The following is an 18,902-nucleotide window of genomic DNA, read 5'->3' on the forward strand; positions in this document are numbered from 1 at the left end:
CTGATTTTCGCCTTTTTTAGACTCAGAGAACAAAAAATCAAGATATGAAAAGCACACGAGAACATGAAAAAAAAAAAAACTTTTTCCAAAATCAAAATCTTAAAATCAATTGAGAATAACGTCAAAAAGGCGTTTGAAAAACATATTTAAAATTCTTCAAAAACATGCTTCAGAAAAATATACCCGAACAAATGGCTCTGTATTGAAGCTTAAATTCTTACTAATTTTTTTCTTAAAAAAAATTGATGGTAACCAACAAATTAATTTCAACACTTCTTGAATTCTGATTGCTCACGTAAGGAGGCAGGCTGGCCAAGGCATGCAGACACAAATAGTTGTGGGCGTTGTTTAATCTCACAGTGACGTCTCGTGCAAACAAGAAATGCGATTATAACTGTATAATTAGATGAGAGAAGTCCAATCAGCAAAGAATAGAATAGTATATAATGTAGGCTTTGTCCACTCAAAAAAGACAACTAAAAAGAGTCAAGAAGATAAGTTTAAGAATCATAATTAATTAGGCAATGGTGCTGATGATATGTGTAAAGATACAATAATTTTGGTGGGTTGTGGGGGGCTAAGATGTGGGTACCTTTGGATGATTTAGTTGGCTACTGATTCCCTTAGTGCATTTTCCTTTTCATATTCTCTGTTTATGTGTTTGAAAAATCGATGAGATACGTCACGCAACAATTAGTCTTTCTTCCCATTTGTGGGTTTTCTCTCAAGTGCACTCTCCAATGTGGATAGCCACTAATGGTGGCTATATTGTGTCGTCAGAAATTTCTTCTTCTTTTCCCTTACGGATTCATGAGTGAAAGTACAACCTTCCATTCTTGTACAAAAATAATGAGCAAAGCTTTATATACGTTGACTGACTGATTGACGGTGTACACACTATCACGATTTGATATACAACATATTTGCAATATTTGAATTTTAAATTCAAATTCGAATTATGCGTCATGCATCTAATGGTAAAAGTGCATACACTGTCAGTGTATAGAAAATTAATCAAAAAATAATTGAGATTACACATGGGTTCTTTTATTTTGTGTTCTACTTCTAGGGTTTCAGCTCACGACATATACTCACTTCTAAGGCTTAAGCTCACAAGATAAGCAGTAGATTTGGCATTACTAACTCAGTAAACATGTAAATTCTATTTCAAGAAAGTGTTTGATTCGTCCTCATTTTTGGCGTGCTTATTTTGAGCTCTTGAAGCACAGAATAATTAAAAAGGAACGTAAATTAAACTAACAACTTATAACTCGCTTACCAATAAAAAAAAGCACGTAAACTAAACCAAGAGCTCATAACTCACGTACTAACAAAACTCGAGCATAAACTTTTGAATTTGATTTTTAATTTTGTCATTAGATGAATGAATACACATCATTCATTGAGCGTCAAGAGAACGTCAAGAATTTTTTTTTCTTTTTAAGGTATATTTAAAGGAAAGGAATATTAGATTCTCCTCCATACTTGGATTGCAAGAATTTTTGGTACAAGTTACTAAAGTTAGGTCACTTTTTCTTGTTCCATCAAATTCATGAAAAGATTTTTGTTCCGTGCGTGAGCCACATACCTGGCGCACCTGCGACTGAGTTCTTCAAATTGCGTGCAAACCTCTTTGACAATTACATGTAGTCATGATGATTCTTGATTGGTATCAGATGAACTAATTTGGCAAACGACAAGATCTAATTCTCTGGACAGCTTGCAGAATCTAATACCAGGAAATGTAACCACTCAACTGAAGGAACTGCTAATTATCTCCACACACACGCCCAAAAAAATATTTCTCTTTTTTTTCTTCTGTATTTGGCAACGAATTACAGAAAACCTTTTCTTCTATATCTTCCTCCCTGATTAAGACCACAAACCTTGAAATTTTGAGCATGATTATATTTACCATATGGGTGAGAATTTCAGTATTTATTCCTCATGCATGTTATAATTTCTTACACATTCACAATCTGGTTTTATGTTAGAATCTTGATCGGATAATATAACCAATTGAGGAAAGAACATTTACGTGTTAAAGGGCCCCCAGTGGGGAATGGATTAAAAATAAAATCTCAAAAGAATGCTATTCAATATTCAGCTCAACTAGTAGCGACATTAATCAAGAATTTATTCCTAAACTACAAAAAGGAGGATTCACAGATTGTGAATATTGAGACAACACCATAGGTTAGTATAATTCCACATAAAAAATGACTTCATGAAAATTTTCAAATACAAAGAAGTCAACCTCTTTTTCGGTCTTAACTAACAGCCATTAGAAATGTTGGCTAGGCACGTGACCTTCCGCCTGACAAATCAGGGTTCAAACTTGACTGTCAAATTTAGGGATAGGGGGGGATTAGGGAATGGGGGAAAGTTAAAAAAAGAAAAAAGAAAAAAAACCTCTTTCCTGCTCTTATTAAAGGATATATATATATATATATATATAGTAAATCTTATATACACTGATAATATATACACTATCACAGTTGGATATATGACACATATGCAAAGTTTGAGTTTCAAATTCAAATTCGAATTATGTATCATGTTTCTAATGGCGAAAGTGTATATATTGTCAGTGTATAGAAGATTGATCCATATATATATATATATATAATGTAAAAGGATAAATGTTGTTGAAGTAAAGGAATCTTTCACTTGGGGTGAAAAAAGGGAAAAGAAAGAAATCTTTTCCATCATACGGGCCCCAAGTTTGTGTGGGTTATGCTCCTGTAGTCCATGTTCAACATTTTAAGGACCACAGACAAAATGATCTTTAGCTTTCTGGAATACCACAAATTGAAGCCCAAAACAGATGGAAGACCCAATTTCATACGTGCGTATTGAATGTAAGCAAAAACTACATATGGGTCAAAGTGGGCTATCCAATATGGAGACTCGGACTCTGTCAGCAAATACCGATAGGACTGAACATTGAAGGAAGCTTGTGAACATTTTCTTGTACATCAAAAGAAGATGAATGTAACTGCATTGGTGGACTCTCGTAAAAGTCGATTCTACAATGGACTTCAACTCTTTTTTTTTTTTTTGAGAGAGAACAATGGATTTCAACTTGTATTTTCTCTGTGGTTCTTTTATCTAGTTGTATCACTAAAATAGATGCAATAAATAAATTTACAAATAAGAATTCCCTGGAGTTAGAAATAAAAATGAAATGAAAATAAAGAAAAGAATCAGCACTAATCATCGTTCATATATATCATTGACGTTAAATTTTAGTTCTTAAATTGAAAATGAGCCATTTTAGTGCGTAGCATATAAAAAAGCTACACATCATGTGGTCAATAATAAATGAATAAACATGATAACTCACGTATTTCTTGACCCAATATGTCAACTATTCTCAATTGCAAAATGAAGAACCATCTCTTCTCCAGCTCAATCCCTACCCCTAATTTCTCCCAACTCTTCTCAAGTGTATAGAGATAGGACAACAGCATCTATTCTTGATATTAGTTGTCTTGTCTTAAATTTCTATCACATTCACTTAGTTAATCTTAATAGTTAGCCAAATCAGCTCTTGCTGCTTCAGTTTTGAAGTTTCCCTCGTCTTCAAGAAATGCAAAAAATCACCATTCAACACCTTCGAATCTACGTACTTCCCTGAATCTAGTGATCAAAAAAGCTGCCTTAAATTTGCAGTTTTTACGAATGTGTGTATGTTCGTGTACATAAATATGTATATCATGTATAGTTTTCATGGCCATAACTCAAAAAAAAAAAAAAGAGATTTCATGACTATGAACAACAGATGAAACATCGAATCACATCATGGAAAACAAATGAAGCGCAGCTGAAACTTTCCATCATGTTCTTCAATTTGCTATCAATGAAACCAAGGAACATGTGTTGAATACCCATGTTGCAAACGTGGCTCATTTTGAAACCAAGAGCTGAGTTCACAACAGCAAAATATGCCAAGGCATTGCATGGAAATGCTTGATCAGACCACCTATGAACTTGAACAAGCCATTGGTTTGGAATTTGCGAGCGTGTCACTTGACTTATGCCAAGAAAAAGAAAAGAAATAGAGAGTGCGCTGATGAAACCTAACTCCTAGATGATTGCTATTCGTCAGTCTTGAGAAACTTCCAAGGATTATGCATTAAAGTAACTGATCAAGAAAACAATGGGAAAGAAAGCTGATTAGAGTACTTCGTCATGAATGTAAAGATTCCTAAGAAAGCAGTTTTACAAAGAAGTCTTTTTTGGTGGAGACACCCTCTCCTCCTTTTTCTGATGCCTTTCTCGTCTTTATAGCTGATTGGGATGAAAACTGTTAAAACTCCACTATATGGCTTCATGGCCGATTTAACGGTCCACTTCTTCACTTCATGGACTCATCCCTAATCTAGTAGCCTGCTGCCAAGAAAACCCTTTGCCACATCAACCATATCAATTGGAACATGGGTCATAATAATCATCCATTTCCTTATCTCAGGGCAGGAATATATCCCATGGCCCTGATTTCTAAGACAATGCTCCGACGCACGCCCTCTAATAAACTAGCTTGCATGATCAGTTTCTTTCTTCCCATTTCATATCTGTACAACATACCGAAACATGCCGGAGCAAGTCCATAGCAATTACCCATCATCCTCTATCCATTGCCTTCAACCCTATGCAGTTGATGCCAGTGAATTCACGCCGGCTGATATAACTAGTCGATATTCGTCCTGCTGATCGAACTGTGCAGCCATTCCCACTCGACGACGTTTATGTCAGTGCGGATATTGCATTCACCGATCCGTTATGAGTATGGTACCAACAACTACGTAGGTACCTCAAAATTCTCTTTAGTGCAACAATGATTAATGGGTAAATCTTTTATGCTAACAAATATTTGCGAATATAGACGCATGTCACACATGCAAAGTTTATTATTTAAATTTATGAAGTTATATGCATTTGAACTTGTTAATGTATTTATTAATAGTATAGAAACGATTAATCCTAAGTTAAAGGGTAAATTTTTTATGCACTTGTGGGTTTAGGTACATGCTACACATACAAAATCTAGTGTTTAAATTTAAATTAAATGATGTGACATGCATGTAGACCTATCAGGTTTAATTTTGGTCCCCTAATTCTATAAATGCTAATTTCATACTATGATAGTTTGTTGGACAAAGAAACAAATAAATTATTGGATAATTTTACAAATTGCTCCTAAGATTTTTGATAATTTGAAAAAACTCTCCTCTAATTTTAAAAATTACAAAAACCTCCCTTATTCTTATGGACTAGGTGACATGCATATAGACCTATCAGTTTCAATTTTGGTCCCCAAATTCTATAAATGCTAATTTCATACTATAATAGTTTGTTGGACAAAGAAACAAATACATTATGGGATAATTTTACATATTGCTCCTAAGATTTTTGATAATTTGAAAAAATTCTCCTTTAATTTTAAAAATTACAAAAAACCTCCCTTATTCTTATAGACTAGGTGACATGCATATAGACCCATCAGTTTCTATAAATACTAATTTCATACTATAATAGTTTGTTGGACAAAGAAACAAATAAATTATTGGATAATTTTACAAATTGCTCCTAAAATTTTTGATAATTTGAAAAAAATTTCCTGTAATTTTAAAAATTACAAAAACCTCCAATAATTAGGCCAACATACTTAAAATACCCTTTTTGTAGAATTTCAAAAGATATATAAAAAAAAGAGCTTCTTTTTCATCTGCTTTAACTTGTCTATCTATGGAACAATTTCCAACTTTCTTCCTTTAATCACTACCAACATACTGTGAATTTTGGTGACTTTTTTTAGAAAACAAAAAGTTCAAATACAAATCCTATACGATTCTAGCAATTTTGACAGCTTAAGGATCCCTGGCCACAACCAATTCCTATTTTGTTAAATTGCCATGATATGCTTTCTAACCTACTCAGAAATTGCAACCATAACTGCCACTCAAGACATTAAAATTCAACCTTCATACTTTGATCAAAATCAAATATCCGTTGATTACACAATTTTTATATCATAAACCCTTCTACCACTTTATCTCTCTGTCCAATTTTCGAGTCTCCCTATCAAATTTGTAACAACCTTTTAAGAATCCAATTTCTAGAGGCCGAAAACATCTATTTTCCTTTAACTTTTGATCTGCAATAGCATCCAATTGTATCGGCCTATAAAAGCACAAAAAGAAAAAGAAAAAAAATTAAAACTACTTGAATCATAATAACAAAAATGGAGGGAAATGAAACAAGAAGAAAGGAAGGAGCAACAGCAACAAACACCAACACTAAGAGGTGCAAAGTTAAAAGAACACGAAAATTTTGAGGAAGGAGTTAGCTATGGTAGGGAGTAGGAGAGGGGAGTCAAAAGAGGAAAAGAAAAAGAGGGGGACAAATTGATAATTTGGTCGTGAGGAAGGGTATAGGAGAAAAAGCAAGGTCAAGGTTTGGTTCTAGTTATTTCCATTCTTTTTTTTTTTTTTCGACACATTTCCATTCTCATTCATTAATTTTCTTCTTTATTCGTTCATCTTTATTCTTTTTGTAGGAAGTATGCATGTAAATATTGTGAATCTATGAAGGGTACTAAAGTACTTTTGAATCATAAAGAGTGACACGTATAATTTTTTAAATTAGATGGGGGTTTCCTCAAATTATCAAAAGTGTCTAGACACCCAAAAAATTTATTAACTTTCACACCCAATAGCGTCTTGACACTTGCCTTAACAGGTAATTTCCTTTTTACCCCATTGACCCCATAGAATTAAATCCTCCAACCAATCCCACTGCCCGCAATTAACCGGAATAAAATTACATTCCAGCCCCGGTCTATCCACAGCTCAACCGCGTGCTAGTTAGTCAATCACCTAAACCTAACCCCGGTTAAGGGCATCGAGTTCTTAACAAAACCAATTAACAAAAATTAAAACCAAAAAATTAAACAAAACCACGGGCAGTTTCATTTCCCCCAGAACCCCCAACCCCCTCCCGATATTTTCAGAATCTGATAGCTTCAGACCCCTGCCCAAACTGCCCGCAAGATCACGGGCAGCACTCTCAGTAACACTGACATCCAAACACTCCCTTACCACTATGGCTCCTTCATCATCATCTCATTCCTTCTCACAGCTGCTGCTTCTCAATCATCTCTTTTTTACCCTTTGATTTTTTATATCTATAGCTTCACCTATACATACGTCCATCTCTCGCCCTCTGATTTCTCTCTCTGCTTCATCCGACGGTCCACAATGAACGCCGCCTCTCTTCTCTGTTTCCCCTGGCTTTAGCTCTCCAATCTCTCAGATCTGCTGCATCCAACCTCAGATCTACTCTTCTGGTAAGTTTTCCATCCATCTCCAGCCTCCTCTTCACTTTTATTCTCATCTTTGCAGTATTTCTGCCAATTCTCCTGACTTTTTCTTCCTTTTTTACGAATTTTCATGGGGAAAATTTAGATTCGCTATTATTTTGATATTGATTTTCTATTTCTGCAGCTTAAAGTAGTTTTGTCCTTTTTCACTGCTTCATCACTGTTTTTATGATTTGACTAAAACAGTTTTGTTTCTCCCTGTTCTTCTGGGGTTGAAAAATACTAAAAATATGTTTTTTTGATGAAAAATCGGACGGTTGAGGGTGAAGGAAGTGTAGATCTAACGGTTACCGTGATTCGCGTGCAGGTTTAATTTTTCGCACTGTAGCGTACTGAAGAAATGGAAATATTAGCTAGTAGTTTTGACGAAACGATGACGTTTAACGTCGTTAATCCGGGTGTGCTAACGTGCGCCGGGGAAGCAGTGGTTTTATTAGCTGCAGCTGTTGTCTCGGCTTTGGTCAAAACTTCCCTCGTTGTTCTCACGCAGGTAAATTACACTGCGTTGACTTTGTTAATCTGTTTTTTTTTTTTAATTTTCTTTTGGGCGATTTTTAAAGTGCTGTTTTATTTTATTTTGTTTTTTGTAGTTTAGCAGCTTTATCTCTGCAGCAAGTATTTTGCTCCAAAAAAGAAAAGAAAAGAAAAGGAAAAAGATCTGCTGCACGTGGAAATTTTTTTTAGTTGGGAATTTACTTTGTGAATTCTTTAGTGTTTTCCTTTTTCTTAGAATAAAATTAGATCTTTTTGATATCCTTGTTTTTTTTTATAATATCTTATTGCTTCAATTCTTTTTTTTGTTTTAGTTGTGGGTATTTTAGTCTAGACGGCAGACTTTTCCACTATTAAGGCTTATGACTTTTGTCATGGTAAACTTCGAAGGTTTTTTGTTTTTCCTCAATTTTTTGTCCTTTTTGTGGGAGGAATAGCCCATTAATCTTTTTGTGTATAACGTATAGCCCTTGTTGTTTTGATCCGATAAAAATTTGTTTTCGTTTTTTTGTCTGAAGGTGCAAATTTTTAATAGGCTACGAGTTAACATGAAACAAATCTTTTTTTCCCTTTATTTTTAACATTTTGGCTTCAAATGGTGACAAAACAATAGTAAAAGATAAAGGGAATTTACTCTACGAGGACATTCTTGTGATGTTATCAAAGAAAGGATATGTAGTCCAGCTTTTTGAGATTTTAGAATGAGATTCTCAAATGTGAGGCAACAATTTTTTTTTTTAATTTCGGTTTCAATTGAAATGGGGCATATGGAAATAAATATGATTTATGTTGTGTTAATGGTTAGACCAAAGATGGTTGGGAGCTTGGAGTATTGGACAATGGTGTTGTGATACTCCCTAGTAGGCCCTATTCGTTTTGCTTATGAAACAATCTTGTTTTGTCGTTTCTTTTATACTAGAACGAGTCAAAAGTAGTTTTAGTGGGTGCCAAGACATGGAATATTCTCCTTGTTGGTGAAAGTTAAAAATACCACAGTACACTTCCCACGTGTTCAGCAATAAAGGTGTTGCAAGGTTTAAGCTGATTTCTTGGTGGGAGAAGGGTGGTTGAGAATTTAACTGCTGTGTTTGTTGATGAATCTACCCATTTGAATTGGAGGGTATATTTTGTATCTTTGCTTCTTACGATCGAGACTTGATCCGATGTAAGTCAACCATGTTTGGAAATTTATCGTTGTATTGATCTGTTTAACAGGAGTACCTCAATCTGCTAAGAAACAAGCCCAAAATGAGAGGAGACACTGAAACCTACTGCCCATGCAAGCAACTTGATGCAGAGGGGGGCGATGGTGAGGATGACGACGATGATGATGAGGATGACGGTGAAGGTGAGGAGGACTTGTCGTCTGAAGATGGGGATGATTTTGGCAGCAACCCCAACAATAACAAGAGCAATCCTAAGAAGGGTCCAGGTGCAGGAGGAGGATCAGGTGGGGCGGAAGAGAATGGTGAGGATGATGATGATGATGACGACGATGATGGCGAAGATGACCAAGATGAAGACGACGACGATGACGACGACGGTGGTGATGAAGAAGAAGATGGTGGTGAAGAAGGTGAAGAGGAAGTTGTCGAGGAAGAGGACGAGGAAGAGGAAGACGATGAAGAGGAAGAAGCTCTGCAGCCCCCAAAGAAGAGAAAGAAGTGAATCTGAAGAAAGAATAATCCATTCTCCTTGTATCCATATGTGACTTATTTGCCAACTCCTCGGCTCATACTGGGAGGACCAGGTCTATCTAGGATAAATGTTATCTTGCAATTAAATTTCCATAGAACGGTTAGAGTACTTTGTATGACTGCAACTGTGGCAAATTTGAAGAGAGTGCATAAATTTGGCAGTTTAACAGTTGACCGATTTAAAAAAAAACAATAAACGTCCAAGGTCAATTGCTAATGTTTCAACCTACTTATTTATAGTTGGCCTCATAGCTCAATCAAGTATTGGAACCAATTCAAACCTAAGAAAAACTTGAATGTTCACAAATAGTGACATGAAACTCACTTAAATCGCTCACTAAATATGCAAAAGCAAAGCAGCAAATCGACGGAAGAGATAGCCGCGCATTTGGTTCTTAAACCAGGACAAAAGGAGCCTAGAGAAAAATTAACTTCAGGTTTCCCATCCAAGTCCATTGCTGTAATCTTAATTGGAAATCACCTACTTCTTAGAGTAAATGTGCACCCCCCCCCCCCCTTTCTTTCTTCCAACAACCAAAAACACCAATAAAAAACCACCAAAAAGCTGTGTCTGCCAAGGATCCCTGATTAGATTAACTAAAAGTGGGAAAAAATATTCTTTACACATTCTTTCAATCCAGCACAGCAGGAGTTTCATATGCACAATTCTGCTTTACACAAGGCAACCAAGTCACAAAATAATATACACATTGTATGGTGGTTTTTGACTCCATAAACAAGCAACAACTGATAAACATTGGTAACACAGCAAAGATTGGACATAGCCAGGCAACTGAAAACACACTCCATATAGCCAACTCATTTATTTATGTATTACTTCCACTTGGTTTGGCATCCTTTTGCCACAAAACATCATCTACAAAATGCAAAAGCAGCATCTTATAATTAAAATTTTGCAGCAGCTCTCCTACAGCCATTACTTTATCAAGGACACAGATAGAGCAATGGATCACATTAAATCACCCCTCACACCCCTACTATCATCTACAGATTGAACATTTAAGTAGCTATTATCCTTTCTTGTTGACGGACTTGCCTTGCACTAAAGTTAACTTAGACAAATTAAAGGAAAAATAAATATTTAAGAAAAACGACAAAACTAAAACATAATAGGAAATAAAAAGGTAATAAAAAATGTATCTTATGAAAAAGAATGACTGCACCCAACACTTGCCATGAATCATAATAAAAAATTATACCAACAGGGAAAACAAATTCTTGCTTCAACTTAACCACCTAAAAGGAAATTCCAATGGTGCAGAGTACCTTGGGGAAATTCAGCAAATAGCACAAAAGTCTTGAGAACATGTACATCAGAAGATGTACATAAAAAGCCCTTCTTTCTAAGAGAAGATAAGATATTTCTTATCATCAAAAAAGAAAACAAAAATACAATTCTGTTTCCAAGCAAAACTATATATAAAATAAAATAATAAGTGGGGATGATGCGGCACCTAATTGAGAAGATATCCTAAAATAAGAGTAACCAACCCAAATTCAAAGTAATAAATCCAGCCAGGTGCCTATGCTGAAGTCAACTGAGTAATGTTCCGTGAATTAAAGAAAAATTTCTATATAAGATATGAAAGGCCTGCCTGGAATGGTTATGAGGGTGCAAGCACAAACGGCTTACTCTAAACAGTTTAAAAGCACCTAATTTAAGCTATTCTAAGCTAAAAGCTTTTTGAGATATTCTAGACCATCTTTCACTTCGCTTTTAGCCTATTTTAAAATGAAAAAAAAAGAGTTGATTTTGAGGAAGTAGCCCTTTGATGCTTCTGATAAGCTTTACCTTTTCAAAGAAGTTAAAACAAAGACACACTATCTAATTTCAACCAATTTTAATATAGAGTTTCAAAAAGCAAAAGCTATTGAGACCAAATCATATGTTAAAAAGAAATTTGACCATATTTTTAGCCGAACATACTAACAGTAGAAGATACTTTTGGTGCTTCAGCAGGTTGTTAATTTCCCCAAAACAGCTGCAAAAAGAACTGAGACACTGACAGATGCTTGGCACAAACCTAATCAAAATCTGAAGATTTAATTCTGCTTTCGCCAAGTTCACCTCAAGGATAATTTACTAAATTAGCTAAATGAGCCAAGCTCAAGTACACCAATACTCGGCTGATGAGCTCATTGAGCTTAATCAAGCATGGAATATATTCAATTTTTATTCCCTATATTTTAATCTAATGTGGGTAGTTACCACATAACCAATGTAAGAGAAGATATTTACACTTAGCTAGAACCAGCTTGAGTGCTATCAAACATGTGAATTGAGCATGAGCTCTTTCTTAGCTCAACCCAATCAAATTAGAGAGCTTAATCTTTAGCCAGTTCAAGCTCAATAAGCCAGATACTGGATTTGACACCATCTTACTTCTGTTTTCCAAATTGAACTACTACTGAAACAGAAAGTTTGTAACGATGCTAATAAAACAAAGGTTTGTAGAGTAAAATCAGAACCTAACACATATATGAAAACTCGGTCGAAAAACCAACAAAAAAATTAACAAAAAGAAAAGGAAAAACAGAATAAAAATATTGAGAATATGAGAAAAATCAAAGAAAAAAGTAATGATAAACTGCCAAAAATAATTGAAATAGAAAATAGCAAAAATTACCACAAGAGAAAAGTTAAAAGATCATTGAAATCCCACAAAGATGTATCAAAACTTTTTGTCATGTAGCGAAAAACCAATAACAAGTCCCTTAGAAGTTTTGCCAAGTGATCCAATTTATGGGTTTCAGAAAGTAGCAAAACGTAAAGGGCATGATTTTCTTTTCATTTCTGCAAACCACTTAGACATCTCCAAGAGCATCGTCTTTCTCGTCAATGGCAAGTTGTAATTTATCTGCAACATGGAGACAAAGTTTGTAACAACAGAAAACAACATAAAGTAAAAACTACTCACCTCCAAAAACAGCAATTCCAAAATAATCAGTACAAACTAGCATCAAACAATTAAATACCAAAAATACCATGTAGTAAACTAGCAAAGAACTCCACAATATGTAAAACACAATAATTAAGGTATCTGTGATAGTTGTCTATTAACTGAGAAATACAATTTCTTTTACAAAAAATTGTAAGCTCCAAATTTTCTTGTTGAGTGCTCAAGAAAGCAGCTGGCTTGTAGCAACTGAGTGCAAACACAATCATATAGTGTATATTTCTTTGAAACACAGAACAGCAGGAAAATCCTCAGGAATTATCCAAATTGCCATCATTCAAGTTATCATGCCTGATCATGTCTCGGCTCGGAAGATATGAATTCATATACAGTGCATACATTTTCTGTGTCAGAAGAAGATGAGATCCTAGTCCACCAACTATACATATATCTGTCTTTTTTTTTTTAAAGTTTTTTTGATGTGTCACTTACATCATTGACATATACAGTTCATTTGGGTTGAATGGGACCTGGAAGAAAAGAAAGGAAGAGAAAAGACAGCTGGGTTTTCCTCTGCTTGAGAGATTTTTTAGGGAAGAAGAGAGTTCAAAGGAACAGATTTCGAAGGATGAACTTGGCCACCACAGTTTCAAAAACTCTCTCCAAATTGGAGAGAATTGAAGAAAAAGCAAAAAGAAGCCTGTTATAAGTTTTCAAAATGCGATATATCCTTGAAATACTATAGATTAAAACTTTATTAACATATATATCCTAAGACTTACCATTTGTTTGTTAGACACCCAAACAAGATAGAAATCTATCTTCTTTTCTCTCATAACTTAAGCTTTCTCTTCTCTCCTAAACTGCCAAAGTAACTGATATAGATGCAAACTACAACTTTAAATATGGGTTAAGTATAAGGTATTATCTCATAATGAAGCATTCCACGCTTAATTATAAGTACACTTGTGTCATCTGTGGTTTGGTTCAGAGGCGTGCATGTCTTAATTAACAAAAAAATCTTATATCCAAATGAAGACGTTCTATAGCCATATGAAATATGCCCATAACTAAGTTCATCTATTGCAAAACGTCACACCTACAAACAAATGCTAGCATCACATTATAGAGGCAATAGATTTCATGGATCAACAAGGAAAAATTGTCCATACACAGTACATAAAAGGAAAACTAGCAAAACAATTGACTACACAAGTAAATAAATGGAAGTCAGAGTTGTTCATACCACTAATACCACTAAAGACTCCCTCAAGTCCCTGATGCTGGAGGTGCTGATGATTTCTGCCCAATTGGTGTATTAGGATATGCATAATGCATACCCTGTATCATCGGCCCACTTGACCCAGCACTAGCACCACCATAAGCCCCTAAATTTGTAGTGGTGCTGCCACCACTTCCTAAACTATCAAAACCATAATTTCCCATGACCCCATTATATCCTCCCACCCCCATCCCCATTCCCATTCCAATCCCTCCTTGTCCTAAAACCGCGATTGGACTTGCATTCATCAACCCTGAAGTAGCTGGACTTGGGTTCGCTAACAAGCTATTATACAACGGATAAGCACTCAACAAACCCAAATCCACATTAACATTTGGACTCTGCCCTAGCAATGCCATGTTCTGCGGCCCCATGGCAGCATACATAGGTGGAATAGGCTGATAACCAGTGGTAATTCCAGCAGCCCCACCATGAATCTTTTTCCCCTCAGCTGCCTTCTGGCAATGCAATTCGCGCCCCTCAAACACCTTATACGGTTCCTCTAACGCATTTTTCGCCCCTTCCACATTCCTGTACACAAACAAAGCGTACCCTTTAAACTTCCCTGTTTGCACATCAAATCCCATTGGGCCACTTTCGATCTCCCCAAACTTGGCAAAAAATGCCCTCAATCTCTCAGCGCTCACATCACTCTGCACATTACTCACATAAATCTTCCTCCCACTCAAATTCCCATTTCCCTCCAGCTGCCCCGAGGTCGATGGGGGCCCTAAAGAAGCCAACTGCCAGACCACAAGTCGATTATTGAGCACCATGTTGGGCTGTTTCAGTGCTTTCAAAGCCGATTTTCGAGTTTTAAACGTAACAAAAGCATACCCTTTTGCTTTTCCAGTAGCCTTATCAAGAACAACATTGGAACTCTCAATTTCTCCAAAATTCTGAAATGCTGAAATTAGGGTTTCGTTCGTGGTATCCCAGGATAGACCGTGGATGAAAATTTTCCGATGGGAAACGTCCTTATCTGCAAATTCACAGATTTTCGCGAAAAAGGTCGAGCTAGAAAGCGCAGCATCGGTGAGCAGATCAATCAATTGGTCTTTCGAGAATGGTTCCAGGAGTTTTTGGACTTTCTCGGATTCGGATTCGGAGTCTGAAGATGAGGAGGAAGGAGATTTGACCTTCGATTTGGATTTGGATTCCGACTTCTGGTTTATGAGCTTTTTCTTCTTTTTCTTGAGCATTTTGTCGGGTGGGTTTGGATTTAGGTTGGAGGAATGGTGGGGCTTTACTTTCTTCTGCTTCTTCACTTTAGTCGTCTTTGCCATTACAGAGATTTGATTGTCGCACCAAAAAGGATGGAAGTTTTGTGGTGGGCGACGGCACCCCCGCGCCAATATGATGTACAAAATCGTTCAACACTTTGTACAACCACAATGCCATCGTACGCATTTGTTCAGGGTACATACATTTAGAATTCAACGACACGTGTAAATAGTAATTAATTCAAATAATATTATTCTATTCAAGCTAGGGCTGCAAAACAAGTTCTATGATATTCAGATTTGAGGCCGAGTTTGAACTCAAATTTTACACTAAAAATACATTGAGTTCGAGTTCAGTAAAATTGAATTGAAAGTGACAAATTAGCAAGCACTCGAGCTGTAAAGGGTTAATGGGGCAGGGGATGGGGCAAAGCGAGGGGTTAATGAAGCCTATAATAATATAAAATATCAAAAACATCCTCTTTTTTTTTTTCAAGTGTAAGCAAGAGGGCTCGAACCCGACAGTAGTAGAATGTAAGCCTTTGTTTTTCTTTTGCAAATCCAAGTTTCAAGAGCCCAACAGTAGAATGGGAAACCGTATATAATAGTTGCATAAATGGTAACATGGGTAGAGTAGAGGCATGAACAATTAATCTTCACAACTTCTTAGTGTCCGACGCTATCCATGTTCCACTTGCGCACTAATAGTAGTTGTAGTAAATGGTAATGTTTAAACTTCAATCACTTCATCGCGATGGATTAGTAGTAATATTCAATAAGGAGAACTCGGTGGCTTGCGAGTTCCGTAATTTCAACAACTAAACCTATCAAAATTGACCAAACTTTTACTCTAATTGGCTCCTAAGCATGAAAAGCTGGGTAGCAAACAGAAAATACGGAAAATTTGGAGAAAAGTTCGTAGGCTTACATGCCATTGTGCGAAGGAGTCGAATGCTTGCGCTCCTTTTGCCCAATCTCTCTCTTGTGACGTTAAATCTGATAAAAATTATTAGAAGTTTAATCCCTATTAGACTAGTTGAAGTAGTTCATGTCCGGCCACGTTTGAGGCAAATATGTCAGGTTGGATTGTGATTTTTCACAAAAAAAAATTTTTTACGTTTTTCGTAAACGCATTTTCAATAATCTTTTCATCTCATATATATCAAATCGTTACAGTAAATTTTTCTTCTATATTAAATTCTAAAAATAGCAATCCAACCGGAGGAAGGACACGAGTATTGCTATTTTGATGTTTCGAGTATCATCTTTTCAGAAAACATAATATCAGTGGGAAAATGTGCCCGTTTTGCTAGAAGTTCACGGAGAACCGAATAGAACCATGGGGTTTTCTTGCTGCTCCACTAAAGAAAGATTCGGTGGCCTCTTGAGGACTCTCAAGGAAACTATACTGCAGTCTCCTAAGATGATGTACGCCGTAATTTTATCACAACGTCTGGGTGGTGTAGTCGGTTATCACGCTAGTCTCACACACTAGAGGTCCCCGGTTCGAACCCGGGCTCAGACATGCGGATTGATCTGTAGTAGATGTTTAATTAAAAAATTTTTTTTTTATTCAACAATTATACAATCCAAGTTTAGTACTTAGTCGGGCGTCAAGCTTACCTCTTGTTTCATTGGCTTCCACTCCAAACCATTTTTTCCAAATTGCCTTATCAAGACTGGTGTCTGAATCTAATTCAAACAAAAATAATCGTCTTTCTACCTGCCCTTTCTTTTTCTTTTTCTTTTTTAATAAATGAAGTACTCCTTTTTCTCTTGTTGATGTTGCAGTTGTTCTGCAGTTTGATGAATGAAGACATCCCAAATTGGAATTATGCAACTTTCGCCTTACAAAGTATGAGGACAAAAATATTGGGATTCACTAATTTTCGATCCCATCAGAAAGCAAAGGTTATCCTTACACCATAAAACCAAAAGGCAAGATTCGTTTCTTATTGACTCCCTTTATTCCAAACCTAGAAAAAAGGAAAATCCCATTGGCTCCCACTTTCATTTCTTTGCAGTAGAAAGCAATGCCAATGGTAAACAAATGCATTTTAATTACTAACAGAAGTCTACCAATGTAAAGTCTCAAACCTCGTGGGTGCAACTAGTGGAATCTTCACTCTCATTTTGAGATCAAAGATCTTGTTTTTTGTTTTTTGGGGCAAGAAGAACTTGGTTGATGCTTTGCTTATGTTGTAGGACAAAGTTTATAAAGGAGTTTGTATCATTTTTTTTCTTTTTTTTGTCGAACGGCAATGCTCGAAATCACTTGATAATACAAGACTTAATTACTACAAAATAAGGCAACTACCCTCATATCAACTTGTACAATCACTAAACCATGCTAGGATGTTAGAGTCCTTTTTTTTCAGTCTATTTTAGTGTACAACACTGCACTGTAGTTCTTGAAATGTTTGTTTCATTATGTCGAAGTGCATTTTTTCTTTCTCTTTCCTCGTTTCTTTCCCCCTTCTCAAGATGGAGCCTGGAGGGATCTATTCTCATATTTTCTACTTGAGTCATCACGTACACCTTCTTTAAGTGGGCAGCAAATTAGTGATAGATTGGACTACCACTAATCCAATAATCAACTATTCTCTGGGATCAAACTAATTAAGAACCCAAGCGTCATTTCACATGACAAGTTCGCTTATCCTATAGCCTTACCATGGGGTAAATTTATCCTCAAGGATAGCCCTTATGAATACTTAGCTTTGCTTCAAATGCGTGTTGTGTGTTTGAAAAGGAAAAACTTAAAGCACGTTATTTGTATGGATTGCCATTTTTTTTAAAAAAAAAAACTGTTTTTGTTTTTGAGGTTTACATTAACAATTCTAAAAGACAACTCCAAAAAAACACACAATTTCAAACACGACTTATCCAAAAGAAAATAAAAATAAATCCTATCTCATTTTTATCCTCCTCTTCCCTCTTCCTTTTCTTTTCCTTCCTTCCTTCTCCCTCTCCTCCGCAGCTCCTTCCACCCCCACCGGTCTAATCACGGGAGAGAGCAAGGGAAGGAAGAGGGATGAGGAAGGAGGGGAAGAAGAAAGGAGGAGAGGGGAAGAGGTGGCGGCGGTGACCGATGATGATAGATGGGTAGTAGTAAATAAGTGATGGTAGTGGTAGTGATTAATTTTTAAAAAATACTTCAAAAAATTTTTAATTCTAAAAATATCACAAAATACATTGTCAAAGGCACTTTGAAAGCACACCGATAAAAACACCTAACTATTTATAGTAAAAAATTTTTACATACATTATTATAGTAAAATTTTTTAAAACTATTGCAAAAAAAACACGTAATTCATACGAATCCCCCTAAGTATCTATAATGATCATTGAGTGCAAACTCTCAATCTAGTAATGGACAAAATATGCAGAAGATCTGACACACTTCATTTTCTAATAAACAAGCCAATTGAAATCTATTATCATTTAATTTCAAATATTTACAAAAATGTGTAATAACTTGTTGAGTACATGAGTTTGAATATTTGATAACCCAATGAGTATTTGAAATGAAATAATCGAGTGTCGTTTTGTATTAATTTTATTTGATAATGGAATTTACTTACAACTGAACACATTAACCGTCACTAAATAAGTATAGTAACATTCACTCAATCTATTGCTTCATGCATATACTCACACAGTCACACACGTTTATTTGATAACGCTAGATTTTAGTTTTTAATTCTACCAAATGCCCATTACTCTGGCACTGGTAAAAATGAATTATAATACGTGAAAGTTATTGGAAACTAAAGTGGTAAAATTATTGGAATCGAAATTTAATAACTACTACTAATTTGTTTGCGATAGTTATATAGTGTAAATCCTAACTTATATGAAGATAAAATTGGTATAATATAATGCGACAAAAAAAAATTTAACACC

General features: G+C 35.6%; 2 protein-coding genes and 1 non-coding gene across 3 annotated transcripts; 2 read left to right on the forward strand and 1 right to left on the reverse strand.

Annotated features, from left to right (window-relative positions):
* The first annotated feature begins 7,037 nt into the window (after positions 1-7,037).
* Positions 7,038-9,790, forward strand: LOC113777694 (histone chaperone RTT106-like). The gene is made up of 3 exons (XM_027322857.1): positions 7,038-7,351; positions 7,692-7,874; positions 9,092-9,790. Exons 2-3 carry the CDS (start codon positions 7,725-7,727, stop codon positions 9,542-9,544), a joined length of 603 nt encoding a protein of 200 aa, XP_027178658.1. The 5' UTR covers positions 7,038-7,351; positions 7,692-7,724; the 3' UTR covers positions 9,545-9,790.
* Positions 9,791-10,177: 387 nt separating this feature from the next.
* Positions 10,178-15,116, reverse strand: LOC113778023 (UBP1-associated protein 2B-like). The gene is made up of 3 exons (XM_027323270.1): positions 13,738-15,116; positions 12,222-12,452; positions 10,178-10,450 (listed from the first exon to the last, which is right to left on the reverse strand). Exon 1 carries the CDS (start codon positions 15,057-15,059, stop codon positions 13,761-13,763), a length of 1,299 nt encoding a protein of 432 aa, XP_027179071.1. The 5' UTR covers positions 15,060-15,116; the 3' UTR covers positions 10,178-10,450; positions 12,222-12,452; positions 13,738-13,760.
* A 1,331-nt stretch (positions 15,117-16,447) lies between these two features.
* Positions 16,448-16,521, forward strand: TRNAV-CAC. The gene has a single exon. It is a non-coding gene; the product is annotated as a tRNA-Val (tRNA).
* Positions 16,522-18,902: the final 2,381 nt, after the last annotated feature.

The sequence above is a fragment of the Coffea eugenioides genome, chromosome 7, assembly GCF_003713205.1.
Source record: "Coffea eugenioides isolate CCC68of chromosome 7, Ceug_1.0, whole genome shotgun sequence".
NCBI classification, from domain to species: Eukaryota; Viridiplantae; Streptophyta; class Magnoliopsida; order Gentianales; family Rubiaceae; genus Coffea; species Coffea eugenioides.